The 25895-nt window shown below is 39.7% G+C and overlaps 1 protein-coding gene across 1 annotated transcript; it reads left to right on the top strand.

Annotated features, from left to right (window-relative positions):
• Positions 1-484: 484 nt before the first annotated feature.
• Positions 485-25613, top strand: LOC108572896 (carbonic anhydrase 2-like). Its single transcript, XM_017935226.1, has 7 exons — positions 485-947; positions 10226-10426; positions 15525-15646; positions 18645-18740; positions 22930-23044; positions 24006-24184; positions 25539-25613. Exons 1-7 carry the CDS (start codon positions 908-910, stop codon positions 25605-25607), a joined length of 822 nt encoding a protein of 273 aa, XP_017790715.1. The 5' UTR covers positions 485-907; the 3' UTR covers positions 25608-25613.
• The last annotated feature ends 282 nt before the right edge of the window (positions 25614-25895 follow it).

Here is a 25895-nt window from a genome sequence, read left to right on the forward strand (position 1 = left end):
CGCCTACGGTTGATGGAACAATTGTCACGCGATCTATTACGTTATCACTTCATCCAGATTAATGTCCATCGTTTAAAATAGATTATAAAATGAATCATTAACGTGTTAGATCCCTCTGGTTAAATTTCCCCCTCGCGAATGCGAGCTCTCGTCGGTAAGTGTACGTAGCAAATTCGATCTTTCACAACGGTTATCGATCTATCAGGTGTATTTCAAACAGTTGGTTAAATTTGTCGGATTAATATTATTCGAACGAATTGTGTATACACAAACATGCGAAAAGTTTTGGTAACAGCGGATAGCGTCGATGTTGTTCTTCACAACCAAGCACGTGCTACGTAAGAAGTGGTGGGGGGCTCGTGGGGCACGTGTAAACACTAGCGGCGCATGCGCAGACGCCCGGATGCTCGTAGTACAGGTCACGTGACCGGTGCGCGTATAAAATCCAGCGATCGGCCGGCCGGCGTCGCATTCGTGGACGATCCCGTGTTTGGTGAATCAGCTTGTACCGTGCCGAGTTTTAGGAGCAACAGTTTTCGTTGATCGTTGTTGATATTTACGCGATATTTGATATCCGGTGTGGTTGTAAAATTTTTCGTGCGTCCACAAATCGGCTATTTTCCGAAAAAGAAAGTAGAGGAAAGAAAGGTTAGAAATTAGTCGAGGATCTGTCAGCCTTATCTCGATTTCGTTTTGCGAGGTTCGAGTCGAACGGTTGTGAATTTCGATCGAGAATTTGGCGGCAATCTTAGCTCGTGGAGACGAAAAATCGAAATAGAATCGTAATAGAGTGACGTGTTGGTATCGATCGAAGATCAGAAGCAGACAAGACGACAGGCAGCAGACTCTACTCGGATCTTAATTTCCCGGACCTGAATTTCCGATAAGGCGATCGTCTTTCACCGAGATGGCCGACAAGAACGAATGGGACTACTCTGTCCAAAATGGTACGTTTTTATCGGTTTCCAGGAATTATTCGATGAAGCGAGGTAGTAGTAAGACGTCGTGACTGGATGCATCGCTTTTCCTGTTTAAATTTATATTAGAATAGTCGTGTATTATTTGCAACGATCGGTGAAATATTTATGTTCTTATGTATATTCGCTCGGTTCAGTGTCAAAATAGAGAAAGTAAGCAAATAGCACCATCGATAGGCGACGTGTTGTCAGTGAATTTACTTATCGCTGTAGAAGTTGTACATTGGACAAACATCACTTGAATAATTGCATTTTAATTAGCTGGCGTGTTTTAATTAGATTGAAAGTTTGTTAACGACATGCCTATGTTTACCCGTGTTTTAACGATCGTCTATTTGAATTATGACTCGCATTGTGACATCCGTTTGGTATTCCATAAATCTTGCAACGAAGAGCGAGAGTCGATGCGAGTATATCGATCGTTTATTGTGCTCTTGTATCTTCGAGATCCATCTCGCGTTCTATGTTTTACACCGTGACAAATACTATCTTCACACGTATGGTTACGTGACGTATCGTTTAAGTAAAGAATTAATTTAATTTTCGTCGAACGTATTCAACGTTGTGTAATAAGTGTATCTTATTAAAAATGAAACGTCTATATCGATTGCAATTGCTACGTATTGTTACCGCTCACTGTCGAACCGTTTTTCCGGTTGACGACTAAAAATATTTAGCTTTGCGTATTAGCCTTGCATTCCTCTCAAGAAAACAGTGTAACATAATCTCTAGTTTTTTTTCAACGTTCGGAGAAAAACGCGCTTGGCACTATTGTAAAAATAGTTCTTTTAAGTGAAACAGATAAAGAAAATAGATGTATAGTAAGAAAATGACCTGTGCTACGTCAGTTTTAATTCGATATTCTTAAAAAGGAAATTAGAAAAAGATAGGATATTACGAAAAGGAGTTCGGAGAAATTAGTCGGTATTTCATTTCCAGCAAGAATTTTATCTGTTTATCTCTCAATACTCTTATACAATTTTTTTTATCATTATTATTTCGTAACTGCACCGATGTGCGATTGTCCCATTGTTCGAATTTTTTCATCTTTTTTTTTTAACAAGTATTGTTCCAAGCAATACCTCATCTTTTATCTTAAAAAAAAAAATGATTGCGTCTCGATATGAACGTCAGTGATAATGGCAAAACACGCCAACTAAGAATATTCCGTACATTTACGAAAAATTGCGTATTTGTGAATCACAGTGATTAAACATGATGATATCAGTTGACATTCCTGTCTTAATCCCTTAGCAATAAACAATTTACAGCATAATTCGGGCAATATGAATATCAAATAAAAATCAGTGTTCGTAAATTTGAGATAATGACATTGTTCCAATTTGGAGATGTCCTCCATTTTGAATATCGATTTTCGTCAGTGTATCGATAGTATCGATGAATCACTTTCGTCATAACGTCTATTCGAGATGCACTTCATTCTCATACAGTTTCCATTAAACGCTGCAACGAAAATAAATCTGAAAGCATCGAAAGATTCTCAAGTGAAAAACTACGGTACGCGAACTTTAACCGTTTAATTTCGTACTGTAGCTTTTCAAATAATTCACAACACAAAATCGTTTCGAAATATGAATACAAGAGAAATAGATTACAATTTTTTTTTTATTTCGCAAACATAACCTATACGAATACAGTGTATCGTCTAAAAAAAGACCGATCGTCGATCGATTGCTCTAAATATCTCCATCGACCTCGTTTGTTCGAACTTGAAACCTAGTGAATTAAAAGGAACAGGGTTACTGTTCCACGGGCGATAAGATTCGACTTGCATTAAAGTCTGGCGTTCGATTTTCACGGTGTCACGATGGCACCAGGCTCACTGACCTAAGGCCATTGTCTTCGAATGCAGGGCGTCCTAGTCGTGCCAAGGGACGGCGTTGCATTCGCCATGCTAGCACGGGACACCACCAGCTCCGTGGGTAAACGAAAATCAATAATTTTCCTCGTCGTACTTCAGGCCGATGCACCTGTTCTCCTGGCCAGCACAGGCGCCTCTGTGTGTTGCTCTTGCCTGGGTGCAGCGTGAGTCGAGAGTCGCGCGTACACTTCGTATATACATACACAGCTACGAGCGGGATAACCTCAAACGTGTATAGACCGCGTTGAAACGTCGTACGGTGCGCTGGCCGTAGACACGTAAATATAATGCGAGAATAGAGAGCACGTTGTACGCCGGTAACGAGGCAGAAACACGCACGTGTTGTGTACGAGTTTTGGCGTACGTTGTAGTTAACCCTTTAACAGTGTATTAAAAGTGACGAAGTAAAGTCTAAAAATTGTGTACCTTTTTTTTTATATATAAAACTCGTAGTAATTGTTGTTGCAATTTTATTGCCTTTTAACCTGGGCAATATGAAGTGTATTTTACTGACTCTTCTGCTACCAATAATGGAAGATGAAATTTTAGAGTATATTACGTTCGGTATACATATTGCTACAAGTGTATCTGAGTCACATTAAACCGTTAAGGGGTTAAACATCGCGAATTGAAATCGAAGGGGCCATGAGCGTAAGCTGTTCGAGGAAAATTAGGGAAGGATGTAATACGATTGTTATTACCGATGTAATTGGATCTTGAAATATGACATGGCCCTATTGAATCAACCGTATACACGCGATTGTACGTCTATAGAGAACAGCACACATCCCAGCGTGATGTGTAATGAATAATTAAACGCACTGTGAGCGCAACGTGGTGCGGGCGTGGTGTAACGCGTCTCGACGTGATCCAAATCGAACGAATAAGCGTCGTAAATAGGTCCGCAGAAAAATTAGGGCGCAGCAGCTCGCGACGGTAAATATTTACAGCGAAAAATCTATCACCACGGAGGATTGTAGAAAACGTATATTCTAATTTTATTTCTCACGTGAATCACGAGATACGGATGATCGTTTCGCTTGAAAACTTCTGCCAAGGAAAACAAACGATCGTTCCCAGGACGAGTAGTTTTTCCATTGAATAAATACGTTGGAGTCTGCCTATAGGTTATGTCGGGTGAATTGGGTTTCAGTCGGGTTATTGTCGGCTGAAATCGAAAACGAGTAAATTAAGCTGAAACCACTTGGCCACTTAACGCGTGCTTGAATACCGATATTCAAGAAACCGGCTCGATATCGACGTGTGTATACCTTTAGTGCAAATATACAGACCGAGGGAGGGGATACAAAGTGAAACGTATACACGAAAGCGTGTGTAGGGGTCGCAGACCCAGTTTCGTTTCGCCTTACCCGGTTACCCGTGCATGCCTCTCCGAAATGCCCTTAATCTGGGGCCAATTTGTCAGCGCTATCTTTGAACCGGCGCGAGTGCAATCGCGAAGTCTGGCGGATACCGTGATTTGCATAAATTCCTGGCCGGCGTGCAGATCGGCGATTAAGTCGTTTGGCTTTCCGAGCGTGTGCCAGTGATTCGGCCGAGAAATGGCAATCGGTTCGAATATTTACCAGCCTGTCGCGGGACATTCGATCACGGTCACAAGTGCGCCATTGCGGCCATTGTTCGAGGGGGTGTTCGATATCTCGAAATCGAAAAATCGTAATCGTACCTCGTCTCGAGTAAGTAGTTCTTTTTTCACGAAAACGGCGCAGTTTGTTCGTTGCAACAAATTATCGATTGTTATTTAATACTTTACTACAACAAAAATTCGTAAATTGTCACGATTTGTTCGTTACCGGTAAGAATCAATAAACGAACGATTATCTCGATCGATTATCTATTCGAAGATCTCGTTGTTGCTTATCTACCGTTCTATATCTCGCGAATTTTTTTTTTTTTACGACGTAAAACCCAGGAGGATTAGGAAAATGGGAATTCTGAAGTTGAAGTCGAAAAGTGGTTGGTTGATAAGTTCGCGAGGGTCGTGTGTAAGTTAAAGAAGCGAGATTAAAGATAGCGTTCGGAAATGATATACGCAGCTTGTACCACCGAGGGAAAACTTTTTCACCACGGGCTTTTAATTGCGGACACGTGTTGCGTTGTGTGCCAGGCGAGAAAGAAGTCTCCTGATACGATCATTTTTTACCGCTCGTGACAGCCCGAAGCGTTTGCTGAAATCCACACTGCAGCTTTTTTTTCCCTCCTTCCTTCTTGCCTCCCCGTCTCGTTTCTCGTCACAGTTACCGTGAAATTCGGGTCAAACAGGAATTTTCGTTCGCCACAGAAGGATCGAGGTCGACGTTCCCGCGTTGACGCAACTAACCTCTCGTTTTTATTTACACCGTCTCGCGGCCGGTTGCAGGGCGGCCATTAATGATACTCGTTAACCCGGCGATCAGTGGTGCAAACCTTAGAAACTGACTCATCGAAATGTATGATGCGATAGATCACCGAGTTTTCGTCATTTATTATTTGTTACCGCCAGATGGTCATTGAAAACCGGTTGTTTCGGGAAACTATAGGAGAAACGACAAAGTTAAGAAATGACGCGAACTTCGTGGAAAAGTTATCGAGTAGTTTGTAAACAATCTGCAGAGAATGGAAGTTTCAGAATACCAGTTGTTTCTTTCTGTGTATCTGCTCCAAGGTCAATACATAAAAACAAATCGTTGAAAGATTGATTTTTGTTATTGACAGCAGAGAGTTCACACGTTATAGATACAGGTTATGTGCTCAATGTACATAGTTATACATCGAGTTTGGTGATATTATACACATCAGTACGAAAGAATCTGTAATTTTCATTGTTACGAAACAACTGATTTTCATTGCAAAGTTAATGAATTAATGGAGCATTACATAAATAAATTAACGAATAATGCTTTTAAGCTTGTTTTCACAATTTCTTACGGAAACGATATGTAACAAGTGGAAACATAAAAACGCGCGTCTGTAAATTGACTGCTTGATTGAATTAAGCCCTGTTAGGTTCTGAGTCTCGGCACGAAGTTGACGCGCTGTCAAATATGGCACACAATGAAGGGAGCAGGAAGGCGCGACTCGTCATTTTTTCTCATCCGGTTTTACGTAAAAGGCGTGGTGTTATTGCTCACGCCTATTCATTAAGAAGTTACGTCCAGCTTCGCATTTATGCACACGGTCATACTTATTATTCTGTCAAAGTTGAGCCTCCCATAAGCTGCGTCGATTCTGAACTCCTTAAGGTGCGTTTACATGAAATTAAGAAAAAAGTACAAATCATTCCTATTTTCAAAAAAAAAAAGCTAAAAACGAAGATGTATTTCTCGAGAAAACGAAATATCGAAGAATATGAAAACATAACCTAACCTAACCAGCTGAATATTGCATTAGTAATACTCGATTGGCGTCATAAATCCTTCAACTTAATTAAACTCGTCGCTTAACTCAATTTTCCTGGTTGAGGACATCTTCGCGATTCCCTCGACCGGCTGTGCGACAATATCGCCGTCGCCGCGTTGAAAACCCGCGGGGTCGTCACGGTGAAAATGAACCGCGAAGGTCTGAGTGCAAGGTCCGCGGAGAGATTCCCGGCGAAACCACAATCTTGCGATGAAAACGCTGCGGCGTTTACGCTCGCCTCGTGGCTCGTTCGGCAAGGTTGAACGAACCTTCAAACAGATCTCGGCGACCTCGAGACGGTATTTTTCTGCTTGAACCGTGGCCAGCTCTCTGTGATCGCGATCAATGGAAACCACAACGAGCTAGGGGGAGTCGCTGGGTTGGGTTGTGCATTCAGATGGACGGAAGACGCGTCGAACACCTCTGCCATGACGAATTAGCCTTGTTATTTCAGGCACTGCAATATTCTTCTCTTCTTGGAAACGATTCTTGGGGATTTTTCAGAAATTTCAAGCGTGTTTAGACACTGGGAACAATGCACAGGGTGGTCATATCGTAAAGTTTGTACAATTAACCTCGCCGAAAGCTTTAAAAATAAAGATAGGTATTATTAAAATTATAATTAATTATTTCGTGATAGTTAAATTCCTCCTGCATTCTGGTGTTTCCTAATTTTCAGTCGACAACAATATTTCCTTTGTAATTTTCAAAAATAAATGCAACAAATTGTTCGTTTTCAATTCCGAAAATTCTGTTCACCTGGAGTACCTCCTTTATTCTTACAGATACGGAAACACTTTATTCAGAAAATTTATATGATACAAATAACACGCCATTAATAATTTCTTTGTAGGTTAGGTTAGGTTAGGAAATTTTTCCGAGATTTCAAGGCCCCTTCTATTTTTTTAAATTTACTCTCTTCGTGAATTAGTGTTCAATTTTAAGAGACGTACATATATACACGCTTTTCGTAAATGGGTGATCATTTTCATAGTTCGTAGCGGGGGGGTTAAACGCGTTCGTAATCTCGTCTGAATTTCTCGTCAACATTTTTCGATAATATACAGAGCAGACGAGACACGGTCGATCGAATCGTAAGAGGCACTTGGCGAATTAATGGCGTGCGACAATATCGCGAGTTCCGGGCATAAGTTCCGCGAGTTCGCGGTTACGTCGCGCGCGTATTATGTCATCATCACGTGCTGCTCCGCAGCTGTGGACCACGCGGGAATCTAACGTGAGATAAAGGATTGTCTCTGCGCGGAACAGCTGCGTTTTTTCGCGTGACAGGGGCGAGACGGGGAGAATGCAACGAACGATGAACATTTTCGATGTACAAACATCGTCTTCGTCGTTCGCCTTGAAGCACCTATCAAAAACATTTTGACAAACTTACGATCCAGCATAATCAAATAAAGTTTGTTTGTTAACTAAAGATAGCTGTGATTATTTAACGCTGTAGCAGCAAACAAACGGAAACGCGCAGTAATGCGAATAGATTCCGTAATAGTCACGAGTAGCGACAAACTTTGATTAATTGAACATAAATTTTGCCAAGTGAAAATCACGCGAAGTTTCTAAGAGAAATTTAGATCATTTTTCGCCTATTTGCTTGGTCTCTTTAGCAGTACTTGAACCCCTTTTCTGTTCTAGTCATTGCTAAATCTATAGATAAAAGTATCGTGGTGTAAGAGCACATGATCTTGAGTACGAAGGAATCCTCCTTGACCTATCCATCTTCCAAGATGATCTTCATTTAATCGCTCTCGTCTATCTGCTGTTCGACCGCATGCTAATTGTGACCAAATGTTGACCACTCGTCGCCGTTGAAACTGTGATACACTGAAAAATTGAACGAAACGAACAAAATTTTTCATCGATCCTTCAAAATTTGATTAACCCCTTGACATATGACAACTTGTCAGACTCGTGGCAGAGATTCTGGCGAAGATGCGAGAAAAGTAGTTGTATCAGTAAGAAAAATTAATTGTAATCCTAATTTTCGTTTGAATTTATACGACTCAGGATTGCTAACTGTAATTAATCTGTGACAGATCAGTTTTTGTTACCCGATACAGTACTAAAGCAGAAAATGGCTGACGCTTAGATGCGCAGTCAGAAAAGAAATCATAGGTTAAGGGGTTAAAAAAAAAAATAGTTAAATTCCAAATTCTATCATAATTTTCACCACTTCAAACATTCGGTGTTTTAACAGTGTCTCGCTAGATATAGTCATTTCTACCATAAACCTTGCATTCTACATTTTAATTACAATTTCAAGAATTCGTATCTCACCGATCAGTGACAAAAATATATTCAAAAAAATGTGTAATTCATTCCATCGCCGTTCCATTACACGCAATCGAAGGCTGCGATACATTCGAAACGTGACCTTATCGAGAACAATATCGGAATCGCGTGGCGAGATAAATAAAATTTTATGCCGCGGCACGTGACGCATGTCTTCGTGATAACGAGCTTCTTAAATCAGCCGATAATTTATCCCGATTATCGGTATCAATATTCGCTGTTTTACCATGTTAGCTGTTGCATAATCTACGCGTGCACTCCACGCGCCATTATCATCGCAGCTTTCCTGTCCGTTAAATTATCAACGAAACGTTGTTTATTTCCCTGGAGGAAATCGCTGGTGTTTCGTTTGTAAATTGTTATCGTGAAAGGAGAGGAAAGCGAGCTATCTTTAACCGTTTAATAAATTATTGCAATTCGAATACTGTTTGCTCAACGATAAATCTAATTGCGGTGTGTTACAGGTGAAAAATCGTGCAAACATCGGGCAACAACTTTCGAAACGTTTACCGACGTCTCGATCGTTATCTGCGGTTCAATTGCAAAATCGTGCTTCAATGTGCGCGATTAAACCTTTATTATCGTCCGCGCACTATCTTTTTCGGCGCGTTTCACGTTCGCTTTCTGTCGTTGTTCCGGCAACTTTTAGCTCGATTTCTATTGGTAAATTCTTGTCGTTCGAATAGGTCGAGTTTTTATTTTAAATCGTTTCTGGAAATCGATTTTATGCAAGATTCTCTTCAGACTTTTACAACCGTGTGTAGGTAACTGGTCTCGACGTTATCATTGGTATCTTTATGGTTTTCTCGGTGTGTTTAGCGTAACGTATCCTGGAAAATCGTATCGTTAAATATTCATAACATTTGATAATTCTAATATCATTAACCACTCGTCACGCTCTGACTGGTTTCAATATCACGAAAACGAGATCTGTCCTGTGAATATGTACAGAATTAGCCTATTTGTTGCTATCTGTTGCATGGAAATGCTGGGGCAAAAAAGGCGTGAAATGGCAAAGATTAGAGCGTGACAAACGACTTCCTTTGTTTCTTGTTTGTTAAGTTTCTAAGTGTGAACTTCGAGCTTTGTTTAATCTCTCGAAATTTCGATGCAGATTCTTTTCAGATTATCGCGCTTATTTTCTACTTTTTTTCCTCGATAACTGATATCTTAATCTCTTTAAATGGAAAATAACAAGGATATATGAAAAGAAAAAAAAAGAAAAAGCTATGTGCCATATATTTTCTATTAAATGATTACTAACCTTGTTTATCTAAGATACGAGTGAAAAAGCTAGACAGTCTGCCACGAAAATAACCCCAACCTAAACGAAATCTGAACAAACATGGATAAAACGAATTAACTAATTAACGCACGCTCGACGCTTTATCTAATCGCAACTTTATCAATCCGAACCTAACCTGCCGTAAAATTACAAAAACAGTGGAAAATTACTGACCAATGAAATTCGTTCTTATATTTCAACGATTTCGCGTTTCGTTTAAACAACGAGTTGCGCGAAATTTCGAACAGATTATCTGTGAGATACAGTTTCTTTCCTTTTAAGTGTGAACATCGATCATCGTCGACACGGTTTTATCGTCGATCGAAAATTAAGATGGACAAGAGGTGAGAAAATTGTTTTTCGTGATTGCAGGACCAAGCACGTGGATGTCGAAGTTTCCAATGGCGGCAGGATCGAGGCAAAGCCCGGTAAATATCGAGACCAATCGGGTAGAATCTGATCATGAAGCTCTGAGTAGCAAACCCCTGCGTTGGAAGTATCCGGCGACCGCTTCCCGGATGCTCGTTAATCCCGGTTATTGCTGGCGGATGGACACCGATGGCGAAGGCACATGTAAGTCGATTTTCGTTTTCTACGTTGAACCAGCGGCTTATCGTGCCGGTGTTGGAATAATTAAAGACTTTGGCCTAGTAATCTGCGAAAGTAGGGATTTTTTGAAGATGAAAAGTTGGAGGATTATTGCTATTCGTTGGTATTTATTGTGGAGATGAATCGTAGTGGCAGAGATAGCGTGTGTGAGTTAGGGTGAGTTAAAAAATGGGAAAAATCGAAAGGGACAATGTTCACTAATGATTATTCTAGGATAATAAAAACTAGAATTCAAAATTTTTAATTTAAACTTAGAGAAATTGAACAGAAATGAGGACTTACATTTCTACTTAGAGAAATTGAAAGGAAATGAAGAATTCTACATTTCAACTTTGAGAAATTGAAAGGAAATGAAGAATTTTACATTTCAACTGTGAGAAATTGAAAAGAAACGAAGACTCCTACATTTCCACTTTAAGTAATTGAGGAGAAATGAAGACTCCTACATTTCCACATTTAAAAATGAAAAAGAAAGGATGACTCCTACATTTCCACTTTAAAAAATTGAAAAGTAACGAAGACTCCTACATTTCCACTTGAAAACATTGAAAAGTAACGAAGACTCCTACATTTCCACTTTAAAACATTGAAGAGAAACGAAGACTCCTACATTTCCACGTTTAAAATTTAAAAAGTAACGAAGACTCCTACATTTCCACTTTAAAACATTGAAAAGTAACGATGACTCCTACATTTCCACTTTCAAACATTGAAGAGAAACGAAGACTCCTACATTTCCACGTTTAAAAATTAAAAAGAAACGAAGACTCCTACATTTCCACTTTAAAACATTGAAGAGAAACGAAGACTCCTAGATTTCCACGTTTAAAATTTAAAAAGTGTACGAAGACTCCTACATTTCCACTTTAAAACATTGAAAAGTAACGAAGACTCCTACATTTCCACTTTAAATCATTGAAGAGAAACGAAGACTCCTACATTTCCACGTTTAAAAATTAAAAACAAACGAAGACTTCTACATTTCCGCTTTAAAAAATTTAAAATAAACGATAAATTAAACTCGAGAACGCATTCTGAAACCTTAGAAATATACAAAAATGAACTTTTTCCAAATATACAAAAGGGGACATTTTCCAAAGTGTTAAGACACAACTTCTGCATTCGATGATCGATTTTGCATTTCACTTAAGGGGTTAGTTAAATACCAGAGCATACGTGAAGAAGATAACGATAATCAATGCATTCATTGTACGGCGACAGTTTTAGTGCCAATAAAACCGATAGCATGGGAAGTTGAACGAACTTATCCAACGATATCGAATCCCTTTGAAACGCGAATATTATTTATCATCGCTCCGTTAGGGGAAAGAGAGAGAGAGAGAGGGAGCTTTCGGGGTTAAGAAACGCGGCGGTGTCGTGCAGCGGCCCTTGTTCGTGCATTTAAATGCGAAACTAAGAACTCGTTCGTTAGCTGAAAGCCCGGTACACGCCGTGAGAACGATTTCGATCCGCTAGCATTGAATTGCAGATCAACAGGGAATGCAAATATGTCCCCCGGATTGAGATTCGGCGGGAGGAACCCTCCTCGACTCAAATCATTCCTCTTCCTCTCGAAGTTCAATCCTCTAGAAGCGTTATCCACTCAGAAATCAAATTTCTCTGGAATTTTTCATCCGATTAATCAAAATCCTCGAGATATTCTCTCACCGTTAATCTTCTGTTTTCAAATTTCACGTCGATCTCGTTGAAACTTACGTGGAACGTAGATCTCGCGTATTTTTTCTTATCACCAATCGTCCATATCGAAGGGATGAAAATCCCCCTCAAAGGTGGAATTTTCTATTTTTCGTATTTTTTTTTTTTTTTTTATTTATCACCTTCCTCTCGATTCTTCTTGTCAAACATTTTATTTACGATTGCATGTACATTCGCAAGTGAGTCGTAAATAAGAAGGAAGGATAGATAAATCGATGACAAAGTCGTTAGTGTCTTCACTCGTGATAAAACCTCTCTCTTTACGCTCGAGCACAAATCCCACGGAGACAATTTGATTAATAAATAAGTTAGCGACAACACACCGAGTATGTAACGAGCAGAATCCATGACACAAAAACTAATAAACCGGTGGAATCAGTTGGAAACCTGGATCGATCCAGTCGCGGTGAGAATAAACGGGTGACTGGTTTGTTTCGATCAGGATGGCCCAAATAATTGGTCCGTGAAGAGCGACGGACTTAATCTGAAGCGGTTCGAAGTGGATTTCAGCGTTAACCGCGGCCAGAAGCTAATTGGTTGCATGCGCGGGCCACGAAACGCGCCTCTAATCGTCCATTTCCGACAATGTGAGAGCTGGTTCGCCTAACAGGAATCTCGTCAGGGAGGAAAAGCTCGCGTTTCGTCATCGAGAGCGCGAATCTCGCGGTTGTAAAACTTTATCCTCCTAGATTTCCACGATAAAACACAGTCTTACGCGACTGATCTCTGACGATTAACACAGTGTGAGAGATGTCGACTCTGTTATCTGTGCGGTATCGAGAATTATACAGCCGAGGAAAAATGATTTTCTTAAGGAAGGTTGTTTGTTAAATTGCACCGCTAACAGTGGGTCGAGTTAATTGCGATTGATTAGAGGAGAAACCAGTTGTTCCAGAGGAAAATTAGAGTTCTGTAAATACGGTAGAATGTTGAGTATATAGGTACATGTAGATTTGTTAGGTGAATGTTTGGTTATGCAAGAACAGTGTCAACTCTAGTCGAGGAAATACGGATTCGAGATACATACAGTGTTTGAATATTCCAGACAGAATTAGAGTGGCGTCATCGACCATGCTTCTTTCAGTGCAAAATTCGAAATTACAGACCTACTGCATTTTTATCCATTTTTCGAAATGGTCTGTTCGAGAGAGTTTGATCAGTATCTCCCCTGATATCTCTTCCAAATTTCAAGATAGGGATCGGAAACAATTGGTCGAAACATAATTTCCAATAGACAGAAAATTAGTGAAATAAGCTTGAACGCAGATCGAGATCGTTCGAGTTTTATTTCTATCCACTTTTCCATATGGTCAGTTCGTCAATTATTCAAGAGAGTTAGATCACTATGTCTCCCAAATTGCGAGATAGGGATCATCTCCAATTGGAAAGGCCACGATCATCACCAATAGACAGAAAAGTAGCGAAACAAGTTCGAAGGCAGATCGAGATCGTTCTTTCATTTTTATCCACTTTTCCAAATGGTCAATTCGTCAAATATTCAAGAGAGCTAGATCGCAATCTCCTCCAAATTGCAAGATAGGGATCATCTCCAATTGGAAAGGCCACGATCATCTCCAAATAGACAGAAAAGTAGCGAAACAAGTTCGAAAGCAGATCGAGATCGTTCTCGTTTCATTTCAGTCCATTTTCATCCACTTCTCGAAGTGGTCAGTTCGTCAATTATTCAACGAACCTAGATCACAATCACTCTCTCTCTCTCTCTCTAATATCTCTTCGAAACGCGGGATAAGGATCGGTAATAATGGAACGAAAGGTCAGGATCGTTTGCAGCGGGCAGGAAAGTCGTGGAACGGAGTTGGAAAGCAGATCGTGGTCGTTGGCGTTTTCCTCGAACGCTTCGATAACAGTTTCGTGCCTGTCGAGAAGGCTTTTACCTTCGCGAAGTGTTCTCGAAACGAGGACGGCCGTGTCGTGACGCATTATGCGTGCTCATACGCGGCGGCACAGTTCGCACGATGAAAATCCGAGTGAATTTTCAGGGAATCGATGGCCCGATAGGGCGGCACAACGTGGCCCATTTTCGTTAATGATGATAAATTACCGAGAAACCAACGACAGACGCACCTGTCGCTCGTGGAAGTTCGTTTACCTTTCGGGAACGTTCGATAGTGTCTTTTATGATTAACGCGGTATTAGATCCTTTTTGATAATTCCGATGGACTTTTCGGCGATACGAACGCGAGATAACGGATTGATCGACAGTTTCCTCGTTTTGCAAGCTTAACCCATTAACGTTCCAATTATTGTTTCTTTCGATGGTTGATTTTTGATAACGGAGCAATCGAAGGTGCCGATCAATCGGACCACTTTGTCAGTTACTTGGTAAATTACTATGAGTATCAGAAAAAGATGAAGTAGAGGTGTCGTTAAAAGTGGACACTGGGGGATAATTAGGCTAATATTATAGCGACCTTATAAGTTTGATCGGAGATAAATAGGAGACCACTGAACTAATCTACTTTCCGAGAAAGTAACATTATTTATAAATACTAGAAAAAGCTAAAATAGAAGTGTCGTTAATATCCTAGAGACGTTAGAACTTTGCAGTCGATAAAAAGCAAATGAATTTGTATTTGTGCTACATTGTATGTATTATAGGTTCGAGTTCTGTTTTATCATTGAATGAAATCATCGACGTTTGCAAAGTATTTTACGAAGATCCTACTATTTTTATTTCTTTTCTTTTTTGTTGCTGTATACTAGGTAGTTTATGCAGAAGTCTCGATTCGCCAAAAATTGTGGGTTAGGCTACTATTGAGCTGAGATCTTCAGACACGAAAGCAAGTATGACAAAATTTTAACTGTACCTTTAATCTGCACGAGATACAGCGTTTATTCCACCAGTTTGAGAGAAAATGATCCCTCCGGCAGGATTGATCCAAGCGTGCGCCATCTTTGACCTGTCCGCTGTAAATCTTTCTTAACCTTTGCATTATGACGCGTGCGAGGTTTCTCTATCCGCGTGGACACGCAGAACAAGTCGAGCCTCGGCTATACTCGTCGCTAATCTCCTCGCGGCCCCTGTATCATTCCCCTAATTCGGCTAATCAAGCGTATCCTGTAATTGAACTCGCTCAAACGGACCGCGTTCGCCCTGTGTAAAGTCGTGGTAGGAATGGAAATCTGTATAGCGCGAGATCCGTCGTGACTAAAATTAGGGTTCTTTTACGAGTTGACGTCAGTGTCGTTCAAAAGTCAGCGAGTTGTATTTTCGGAAGAGATAAAAGAAGGGAAGTTGTGCTTAGAATCTATCGAAGAGAATTTATGTTCTCACAGACGATACAGGATAGATTTCATGGGATATTTTTGCAATGTTATTTTGCAGTTTTGAGTGGAGGACCGTTGATGGACGATGTGTACAAGCTGGAACAGTATCACTGTCACTGGGGATGCAGCGATTCTAGAGGATCGGAGCACACTGTGAATGGACAGGCCTTTGCTGGAGAGGTTGGTATATGTTAGTGATAATTATTGTGAAATTTGTGCAAATTTCTGGGAAATTGCATCTTCCATCTCTCTGAATGATCGAAGCGAATATTTAGAACAGTCATTGAAAATGTTGGAGGAATGTTATGTAAATAATTTTCCAATTATTTTTCTCTTGAAAATAGTGCAACATTGTGTTCAATTCCTCTCTATTTCCAATTTCTCCCATCTCTCCGGAGAATCTAGGAAAATATTTTTAAAAATCACTCAAAATGTTAGAAGAATGTTGAATGAATAATTTTCAATTATTTTTCCCTTGAAATTTCTATAACATCGTGTCTCCACTTTCAAAATCTTCCATCTTTTCAAACAGTCCAAACAGACATTTTAAAAAATCGCTCGAAACAGTGGAAGAAAGTGTTTTCCAAAAAAAAAAAAAGGAACGTCCTAAAATTATACCAACGATATTTTTGATTAATTTAACGTGACAAGAATAAAACAAATTACCAACTGAACTATACAGAGGGTATCTAAATAAAACTTACTTCAAACAAAGGGTATCCTTCAACAATCATCAGGTTCCAAGTTAAAACCGCTAAACTCCATCCACAAATACACACTCTCCCTCCCTTTAAACCGGCAAGTGAACGCTGACATATTTATTTACGCATTTCATCTGGCAACTTATGCTTTCGCTTAAAAAGATCCCGCTGTCCGGCACGGGTATAAATAGACACCGGAATAAATTGGTTTCGGCGTTTGAGGATTTCACGCGAAACAGCAGGGCACGAACTGTCATTCGTGATTCCACTCGCGGCTGAAACGCGAAGAGGCCGTCTAGTAAACGACTTTAAAAGGACGCACGTGGGATCGGCGATTAGCCATTGCCTCTCTAACATTCCCGCCGGCTTCGTAGCGGATCGTTAATAATTCACTGTCGCAGGGCATGATCCGCGTAACAATCATTCGTACGAACTTCTTACGGTTGTCGCGGCCTTCTTCGAACGCGTGCACTTCTTCGTCCGTGGCTCGCTGAAAGATACCAGCAAAAAGCGGTTTCCCAGCCGATGAATGCTTAAAGGAATCAATTGTATTTTTTACCATTTTTTAATCATTATTCACTTCTCAGAGAATAATTAGGCATTGTAATAATGTACGTGGTATTGTGGTAAGACAGTGTTCTCCATTGCCGAAATTGGAAAATTGAAATTCATTTCCATTGCTGGAAGTGAAAATTGAAATTCGTTTCCATTGCTGGAAGTGAACATTGAAATTCACTTCCATTGCTGGAAGTGAACATTGAAATTCACTTCCATTGCTGGAAGTGAACATTGAAAATCGTTTCCATTGCTGGAAGTGAACATTGAAATTCGTTTCCATTGCTGGAAGTGAACATTGAAATTCGTTTCCAGAGCTAGAAGTGAAAATTGAAATTTATTTCCATTGCTGGAAGTGAAAGTTTAAATTCATTTCCGTTGCTGTAAGTGAGAATTAAAATTGGTCTCCATTGCTGAAAATTGGAAATGGAAATTGATTTCCATTGCTGGAAGTGAAAACTGAAATTGATTTAGATTGCTCAAAAAGAGCATCTTCTTAGCGACAGAATTTCAAACACTATTTTTCACGATTCCTTAATGATTTATCGCTTGGAAAACAATTAGATATTTCTCTAACGTCGTGTCATTAAAACAGTCCACAAGAGAGCAGTTTCTCATTAACAAAATGCGAAAAAACGTTTATTACGATTGTTAAACTTTTTCTCTCCGGTAGAAAGATCCAATTTCTTCTCGGAACTTTCCGCAAAAAAAAAAATCATTTCATTTATCGCCGACACGTGGAGAAATTACACGAAAAGAACCGATCGTACGTATTGTTACCATTCGCGTCTGTCTCTCGCGCTGTTCTGTTTCGCCGGCGGAGAATTATGCTAATTGACCGTGGTGTTTTCTGTATGGAAATCGTAATCGAATTACGTAAGGAAATGTGTTCAAACTTCGCGAGCCTAAACTCCGTGAGAAATGTGTGCCTGAATGAATCGGCGACGGCGGCGGGTTGCGCAACGGAAAAGTTCTTTCATGATTAATTGCACAGAGGGAAAAACACGCGTCGCGTCCGTGTTAAAAGGTTACGTTTGCATTCCCCGACGATCGTAAACTATTATATTCGCTTTCGGCCTAGCGTTTGTTCGCGCTGCTTCACGTACTCCTTTCCGATGCACTTGCCGCGAGCTCAAAGGAACGCACTTCCTTGTACCGACTCTGAAACGAGGCATAAATTAAAACGAACGAAAGAAAAAATAAAAAATTTGTTCAACACCAACTGCAAGATAGAGGACACTTTAAAAATAGCATGCAACTATCGAGTAACGTTATTTCGCGATTCAAGCATGGAGGCGAATTTTCTTTAAACGTTAACCCAACCAAAGCGTCGTCACGCTGATCAAATATTTAGCAACGCCTTATCACCGGATACGTCAGTTACCGCGACACAAGATTATCTCTAAACTATCTGTCAAATAAATTCGTCCAAAAATTTCTGGAATCCCTTATCTAACGGAGAATTATCATATCTGAGGTAGCGTGTCACGAGTTTTCTTAAACAGGTGTCTCGTACGGAGGAGGCTGAAATGATTCATGAAACGTGAGATGGTAGCTTTCTTCGTTGATCGCATGACCACTTCAATGATCGATCCTCAGGAGTAGTAGTAGCTCTACGGTCATTAATATTCATCGAGTCTGGCAGACCGTTGTGCTCACGATGCAAAGCGACACGAGGAAAATATTCAATTTGCCAAGAAGAGAGACCAGTTTGCCCCTTCTTTCCAACAGATTCTCTTGAAAATCTTCCAGAAGATCGATCATTCTTTTCCCCGGTTCATTTTACCAATCCGTTTCGTAACTCGCGATCGATTATGATAACACCTTGGGCTGAAACGTGTGACGACAGTGTTGTTTCAACTGCGCGGTAATTTTACACGTGACGTCAGACATTTAAACAGTATTGTTTTCATGTTTTTCAGCTACATCTGGTGCACTGGAACACCAGCAAATACAACACCTTCGCTGAAGCTGCAAAAGCGTCCGATGGCCTTGCGGTTCTCGGAGTGTTCCTCAAGGTTGGTAATCATTCTGTCCACTGTACCGTTTTATACAGCTCGTGGTATCCTTCCTGTTGTCGTTGATTCTGTCCTTAACTGTAGGTCACTTTCGTCTCGGAGACGAATTTTGAATTTTGATTTCGTTATCAGAAGGGTGTGAAGAATTTTGAAATTTTCAATGTTTCGAGTATAGTTGGAGGAAGTGAAATATATTTTCTGCACTTCGAGGTATCCTTATTATCGCGATGACTTTAATTCTTAATTTTAGATCTCTTTTGTCTCAGAGACGAAACTGAATTTAAGATCACTTTCGTCTCAGAGGCGAATTTGGAATTTTTATTTCATTAGTATAGTTATGTGAGAAATTTTGGGAGCTCTAGTCTTTGAATATGCACTTAAAGGAAGTGAAATATATTTTCTGCACTTCGAGGTATCCTTATTATCGCGATGACTTTAATTCTTAATTTTAGATCACTTTTGTCTCAGAGATGAAACCGAACTTTTATTTAATTAGTGCAATCATGTGAAAAATTTTGGAAACTCCAGTGATCGACTATACCTCTGTGTGTGTGACACACTATTTCCATAAGAAAAATTTCGAACATTATAAATATGTTATTTATACCAAATATGATTCTCGTAAAACAGAGAACGAAAAGTGTGTAATAAGCAATCGATATATCGAGTTGAATTGTCGATAATAGGATTAACGAGAATCGAGAGCAGGTGTAATGCGTGATAACTAGGCAGACACTTACGGGTATAGTTATACACGGCTAAAGGTGTAATTAGTTAATGAAGCTAACGTTGAAATTGCGGGATCCGTTGCGGCTTGTTGAACGCCGGTTTCACCGCATTCAGGATTCTAGGTGTTTTGTGTTTTGACACAAACAGTTATTGCAGCGTGAAGTGAAAATTTGTATTCTAACAGGTCATTGGCGTTATTCCCTCCCGCTACAGCAGGATGAAGTCACAGGGTTACGAGAATGAAAGTGACTTGTACAGTCTCGTCAGAATTAATTCGATTCTCAAGGTTATTACAGTGATCTTTATTTTTATTCTCTATTCTTTACCTTCTGAGGCAACAGAAGATTGAAATCGTCTCGAAAATGTAAATCACAGTGAACAATAAACCTGTTTGTTCCACCTTAAGAGATGTTAATCTTGCATAAGGATAACTTCTATAGTCTGAGCGGAATTAATTCACTTCTCGAGGTCGCTGAAGTCATTTCTCTCGCTACATCATTTTTATTCTCTTCTCTTTGCTTTCTGAGGCTGCAAAAATATTAAATATCAAGGAAAATTGAAGTTACAGTGAAAATTAAACTTGTTTATTCTCTATTCTTTACCTTCTGAGGCAACAGAAGATTGAAATCGTCTCGAAAATGTAAATCACAGTGAACAATAAACCTGTTTGTTCCACCTTAAGAGATGTTAATCTTGCATAAGGATAACTTCTATAGTCTGAGCGGAATTAATTCACTTCTCGAGGTCGCTGAAGTCATTTCTCTCGCTATAAAGTCATTTCTCTCTTTTCTTTGCTTTCTGAGGCTGCAAAAATATTAAATATCAAGGAAAATTGAAGTTACAGTGAAAATTAAACTTGTTTATCCCATCTTAAGCGATATTAATCCTTCATAAGGATAGCTTCTATAGTCTGAGCAGAATTAATTCACTCCTCGAGGTCGCTAAAGTCATTTCTCTCTTTTCTCAGCTTTCTGAACTTACAGAAAGCTTAAAAAATCACTAAAACACAAATTACAGCGAAAATTAAAGTTTATTCAACCTTAAACGACGATAATCTTTCACCTCGGTCAGAATTGCCTTGGCAAGCAGGTTTCGAGATATCAGTGACGACAATTTCAAGGCTCTCGAAGCCGCAATAGAAGATTCCACCTATCCTAATGCATTTATCCGCTATTTATGCAATTTCTACGGGTGCATCACACCGATACGAGCATATTTATAGTTGTCTGAGCTTTTACATAAGCCGGTAAGCTTCTGTAAGCAGAATCCGTAACAGTGACACCGCCGTTTCTCTTCTCTTCATCATCGTTTCGATGATGCCACGTTGCATAAGCGTGCTTCAACCGTGCATCATTATCCCGATCGTTCCGAAGGCGTAGTGAAATTCCCTTTTTGTCGCTTTGACATCATTGCTCGCCAAGGACGTATGAAAAATCACCGCACGCCGCTTCTCTCTCTCTCCCTCGACATCGCCGTTTCCGATGATTTTCCACATTTTCCTCGTGCAATTTCAATCACGCGATTCAGATTACAACGTCGGATTATGATAACGACGATTTCGAAACGATCCCTTCGAACAAAGATTCAACGATGGTTAAGATCGAACGAGTAGAATTTCAAGCAAAATTGCGGCAGGTAATTCGAAATCAGCCGTTTCAGCGATGGTAAAATTGTCCCGTGAAGAGAATATTTGAATCATTTTCCCATAAAAACCACGCGCACCGATTGCATAACCGCGATTAGAGCGCCGAGCAAACCATGAAGCAATTGGAAAAGTGGAATTGTGCAATAGACTGTGTATTTTCATCGAACCTCGCGGTCTGTCGTGAATTTTCGTCCAATTTCACGACGATCTATGGAATTATTTCATCGATCATGCGCACCGTAGTTTGTTCGAAATTTGACCATAGTAATCGACGTATTTTCCCTCGGGCTGTATAAGAACACTTTACCTGCTACTTTACCGCGTTCTATTTTTTTCTACCTCGAGTCTATAATTGATCATAATCGCCAGGTTTCTACTGGAAGATTAAGAAACCGCGTATCGTTAGGTTTTCGCGTAATTTCACGAACGTAACGATACTCTTTACCTGGTAAATTGAACACGGTAACGCGAAACACCGCGGAAAAATAATGGAAACACTGTTTCATCGCGATTAGGATGACACGTTGTTTGCACGAGAAAGGGAACATCGTCGATTCCATTTGCTGGATGCGTATTAGCAGCTTGGACAGATCTTAGTTTACGTGTGCTTATCGTCGTTGAGGCGAACGTTCGACGATCGTTAGATAACGCGGGTTGTTAATACCGATTACGAGAAATGTCGCATGTAGAACGGGTGGCGTTTTCACAGGCGCCGTCTTCGAAAGTCGCCGTGTTCGATGTCGAGAGACAGGAAGGCGACGATCGAACCGTCGATTGAGCGATTATCGATAAGCTGACCGGTATACTGATAATTTGCTCTTTCTTTCGAGCTTGTTTACTTACTTCGCGGAACACTTGCCTATTTCCTTGTTGCGTTGAGAAGGATATCTTAAGGATCTTTTACTTCTGAGGGAGATTAGAAAGTGGGGCATCTTTGAGAGTGACTAATAAATCGTGCAGACGAATTTTTAGTATTAAAGAATATTATTTGTATATTTTAAATATATATTAGGTGTGCGAATTAATTCGATACCTTTTTCACGAAGTCTTGACGACTTTGTCGATTTAAAACTGTTATACTCTTTCGGATAGGGAATTTGTGAGTTGCCTGACAAATAGAAAAAAGTCGTCCGATTTTTTTCTAAATAAGTATTGAAGTTTGCGAGAAAGGGTAGCAAATTAATTTGCACACCTAATATTAAAAAGAGGCTTTATAGAAAAATTCTGGTCCTTGAAAATTGTTAAGATCTCGCAAACAACATTTTACGGTTAAAAGAGACGAAAATGATCTTGCAACGAAATTGTCATCGTGTAAAATAAGAAAAGAGACTTTGTAAAAGAATTGTAGTCCTTGAAAATTGTTGAAAAGATCTTGCAAACAACATTTCGTCGTAGAAAGGAACGAAAAGAGTCTTATAAACTGATTGTCATCTTTAAAAACCGACAGAAAGTCGTGAACAATAATAAAAGAATTATCGTCTTTGAAAATCGTCGGAAAGATCTTGCAAAGTAATTTCCTCGTAAAAACTAATGAAAATGGTCTCGCAGAAAAACAGCGGTCCTTGAAAAGTGTTAAAAAGTCGCACAAAGAAGTCGTCGTAAATAAAATTAAAATAGCTGTCTCGTAAAAAATGTAATTTTTCGAAACAGTGAAAAAGTCGCTCGTCGCTCTTTTTGCCACTCATCTGAAATTGCAAAAATATGCAGAAATATACAATTTTTTTCCGCGTTATGAAATATCATGCTTGAATACGTAATAAGATTGCAATACAGCGATCCTAATAACAAAAGTATCGTGCAATCCATTGATTTCAGGTGGGCAAAACTCACGTGGAAATGGAGAAAATAGCTCGTCTGTTGCCATACGTGTCGCACAAGAACGAAGTCGTAGAAATCAGGGAACAAATCGATCCCAGCAAACTCCTTCCTGGTAAGTGTCTCCTGGAAATGTCGTTCTTTACCATTTCCAATCGAACGTTCCACCTATTATCCAATTAGAAAATCAAACTCGACTTACCAAACGAACAACTTGTTTTCCTCTAGCCTATCGTACACTCGAGGACACCTTTGAAATTTTCATTTCCTCGTCGAGCCGCGTCCGTTGAATCCTTGAAAACCCTCGGTATCGTTTATTCCACGCGATTGTCGCCGCACAAAGAGAATTGAGAATCGTGAAGCAGACACGAAATGTCCTTTACCTGGAAGATTCTCTTAAAATTGATCGATTTGCGCGGAAATTTGTTTACCTCGCGATTCTCCGGCAAATTGGGATACCTTTAAACCTTTGCGGACGGAGGATTACGTGTCATTTCGAAGTACTGATTACTTTGTAACACATAATTAGATCACTGCTTCAGTTTTTTTTCTTCTTCTTTTTAAATTAAATTATATCAGAATTGGATTTTCCTCGGATATAGCGCCATTAGTTCACGGTCACTCAAACTGTTCTTATTACTTAAAAATATACGAGTTTATTGGTCGCGTTCATAGAGTTTTGTGAACCCATACACGAGTCTGTCGTCCCCAAAGGGTTAATATTCCGAACGATTGTCTTGGATTGCATACGATGGAAATCTGACGCGCCATTTCAATAAGCAATTTCTCGCGACCACGTAATTACGTTACGTTAATGAAGTTACGCAATAATTTTTTGCCACGTTCTTCATTCGGCATATTGAATAAATTAACAGTCGGTTCAAAACGTCAGACGTAAAAACGCGCGTCTATCCATCACGCGACCGCGTTTTCTCTACCATTCGCTGTTTCTGTCGTTTATCGTCCTGCCACTTTTGATCGTTTCGAAAACCTTGTTGATGATTTCTTTCTGTTCTCTAATATTTCATTTTGTTAATTAAGGTTTATTATATTGTTCCTCTGGCGGATCGTTGCAGATGATAATGGTTATTGGACGTATCTGGGATCGTTAACTACGCCGCCGTGTAACGAGAGCGTTACATGGATCCTGTTCAAGAAGTGCATCGAGGTTTCTCATCATCAGCTGAACATCTTCCGCAATCTGCGGAAATTCTCCCGCGGTGAAGAGTGCCCCTGTCATGAGAATCATGGGGCAGTGAGTGTATATTGATGTTAACGTTGATTAGAATTGCAAATTCGTGGGAGATGAATGATCGAAAGTTCGGTGAAACGTTTGTGGTTTCTGCGGATTTGTGGATTTCCTGATTTGAGAGTCTATTTGAGACTATGATTGATTGAAAATTGGGGAAGGTTTAGTAGCCTGAAATTTTTATTATTTAGGTTTTCGATATTACACTAAGATCGCTTTTTCGAAAAATTTCAACTTCCCAATTCTGTCATTTTTCGAAATTTACAGTAAGCTGAGTTTTCAGTATTTTATTAAGATCCCTCTTTCAATCAAATTCAAACTTCCCAATTCCATAATTTATTCCAGAATTCAATCTTCCAAAAATGATCCAAAGTTCAATAAGCTAAATTTTCCAATATTTCACTAACAGCTCCCTTTAAAAAAATAAAAATTCTCCAATTCTATAATTTATCCAAGAATCCAATCTTCCAAAAATGATACAAAATTGAGTAAGCTAAATTTTTCAATATTTCACTAACAGCTCCCTTTAAAAAAATAAAAATTCTCCAATTCTATAATTTATCCAAGAATCCAATCTTCCAAAAATGATCCAAAATTGAGTAAGCTAAATTTTTCAATATTTCACTAACAGCTCCCTTTAAAAAAATAAAAATTCTCCAATTCTATAATTTATCCAAAAATTCAATCTTCCAAAAATGATCCAAAGTTCAATAAGCTAAATTTTCCAATACTTCACTAACAGCTCCCTTTAAAAAAATAAAAATTCTCCAATTCTATAATTTATCCAAGAATCCAATCTTCCAAAAATGATCCAAAGTGCAATAAGCTAAATTTTTCAATTACCCAAGTTTCCAAATTCTATAATTTATCCAAGAATCCAATCTTCCAAAAATGATCCAAAGTGCAATAAGCTAAATTTTTCAATTCCCCAATTTTCCAATATTTCACTAACATCCCTCTTTAAAAAAGTTCAAACTTCTCCATTCAATAATTTATACAATCATGAGACACATATGAAAAGTTCAACAACCTAAATTCCCCTACATATCAAATCCGCAATATTTCATTAATATCCCCCTTTCAAAGAAACTTATCAACAAATCTGCATTCGCCATCAACGAAGGCGGAACGAAACACCCATCAGACACCTCTCGACTCGATTAATCTCCCCCGTACACCTGCCCTCCTTCACCTCCAACCCGTTGACACGCGTCGTACAACCCTTTCCCACTCTCACTCTCTCCTTTTTTTTATTTTTAACCGTTCCCGACGTCCGGCCGTGTTTTAGAGAATGAATTTCAGATCGGCGGAATCACGGCCTCGTTTCCTAATTCCGGCGCCTCTGTGCCGCTTGTTGCAGGTAATCAACAACTTCCGTCCGCCGATGCCGCTTGGAAATCGCGTGCTGCGCGAGTGCGGCAGCTTCTGAGCTCGTGAACGCGCCGCGTCGCGACGCAATCAGTCGATGTCGGGCGAAAAAACGACGGGAGAGATGATGCGAGTCGGCGGCTGCTGTTTTCCAAGCCGTGTCGTCTCATGGTGCACCATGGCGAGCACCCACGAAGATTCCTCGCCATCTTCTCGCGTTCACCTTTCATTCTGTACCGTGGACCTTTTTTTCCATCGCCGGAACAACAAACAAGTGCCTTCTCAGCCTATCGAGAACTCTGGAGAATGCCTGATCGAAGAACCAACGACGAACAGAGAAGAGACAAAT

This window comes from Habropoda laboriosa, unplaced genomic scaffold (genome assembly GCF_001263275.1).
Source record: "Habropoda laboriosa isolate 0110345459 unplaced genomic scaffold, ASM126327v1 scaffold102, whole genome shotgun sequence".
Classification (NCBI taxonomy): domain Eukaryota; kingdom Metazoa; phylum Arthropoda; class Insecta; order Hymenoptera; family Apidae; genus Habropoda; species Habropoda laboriosa.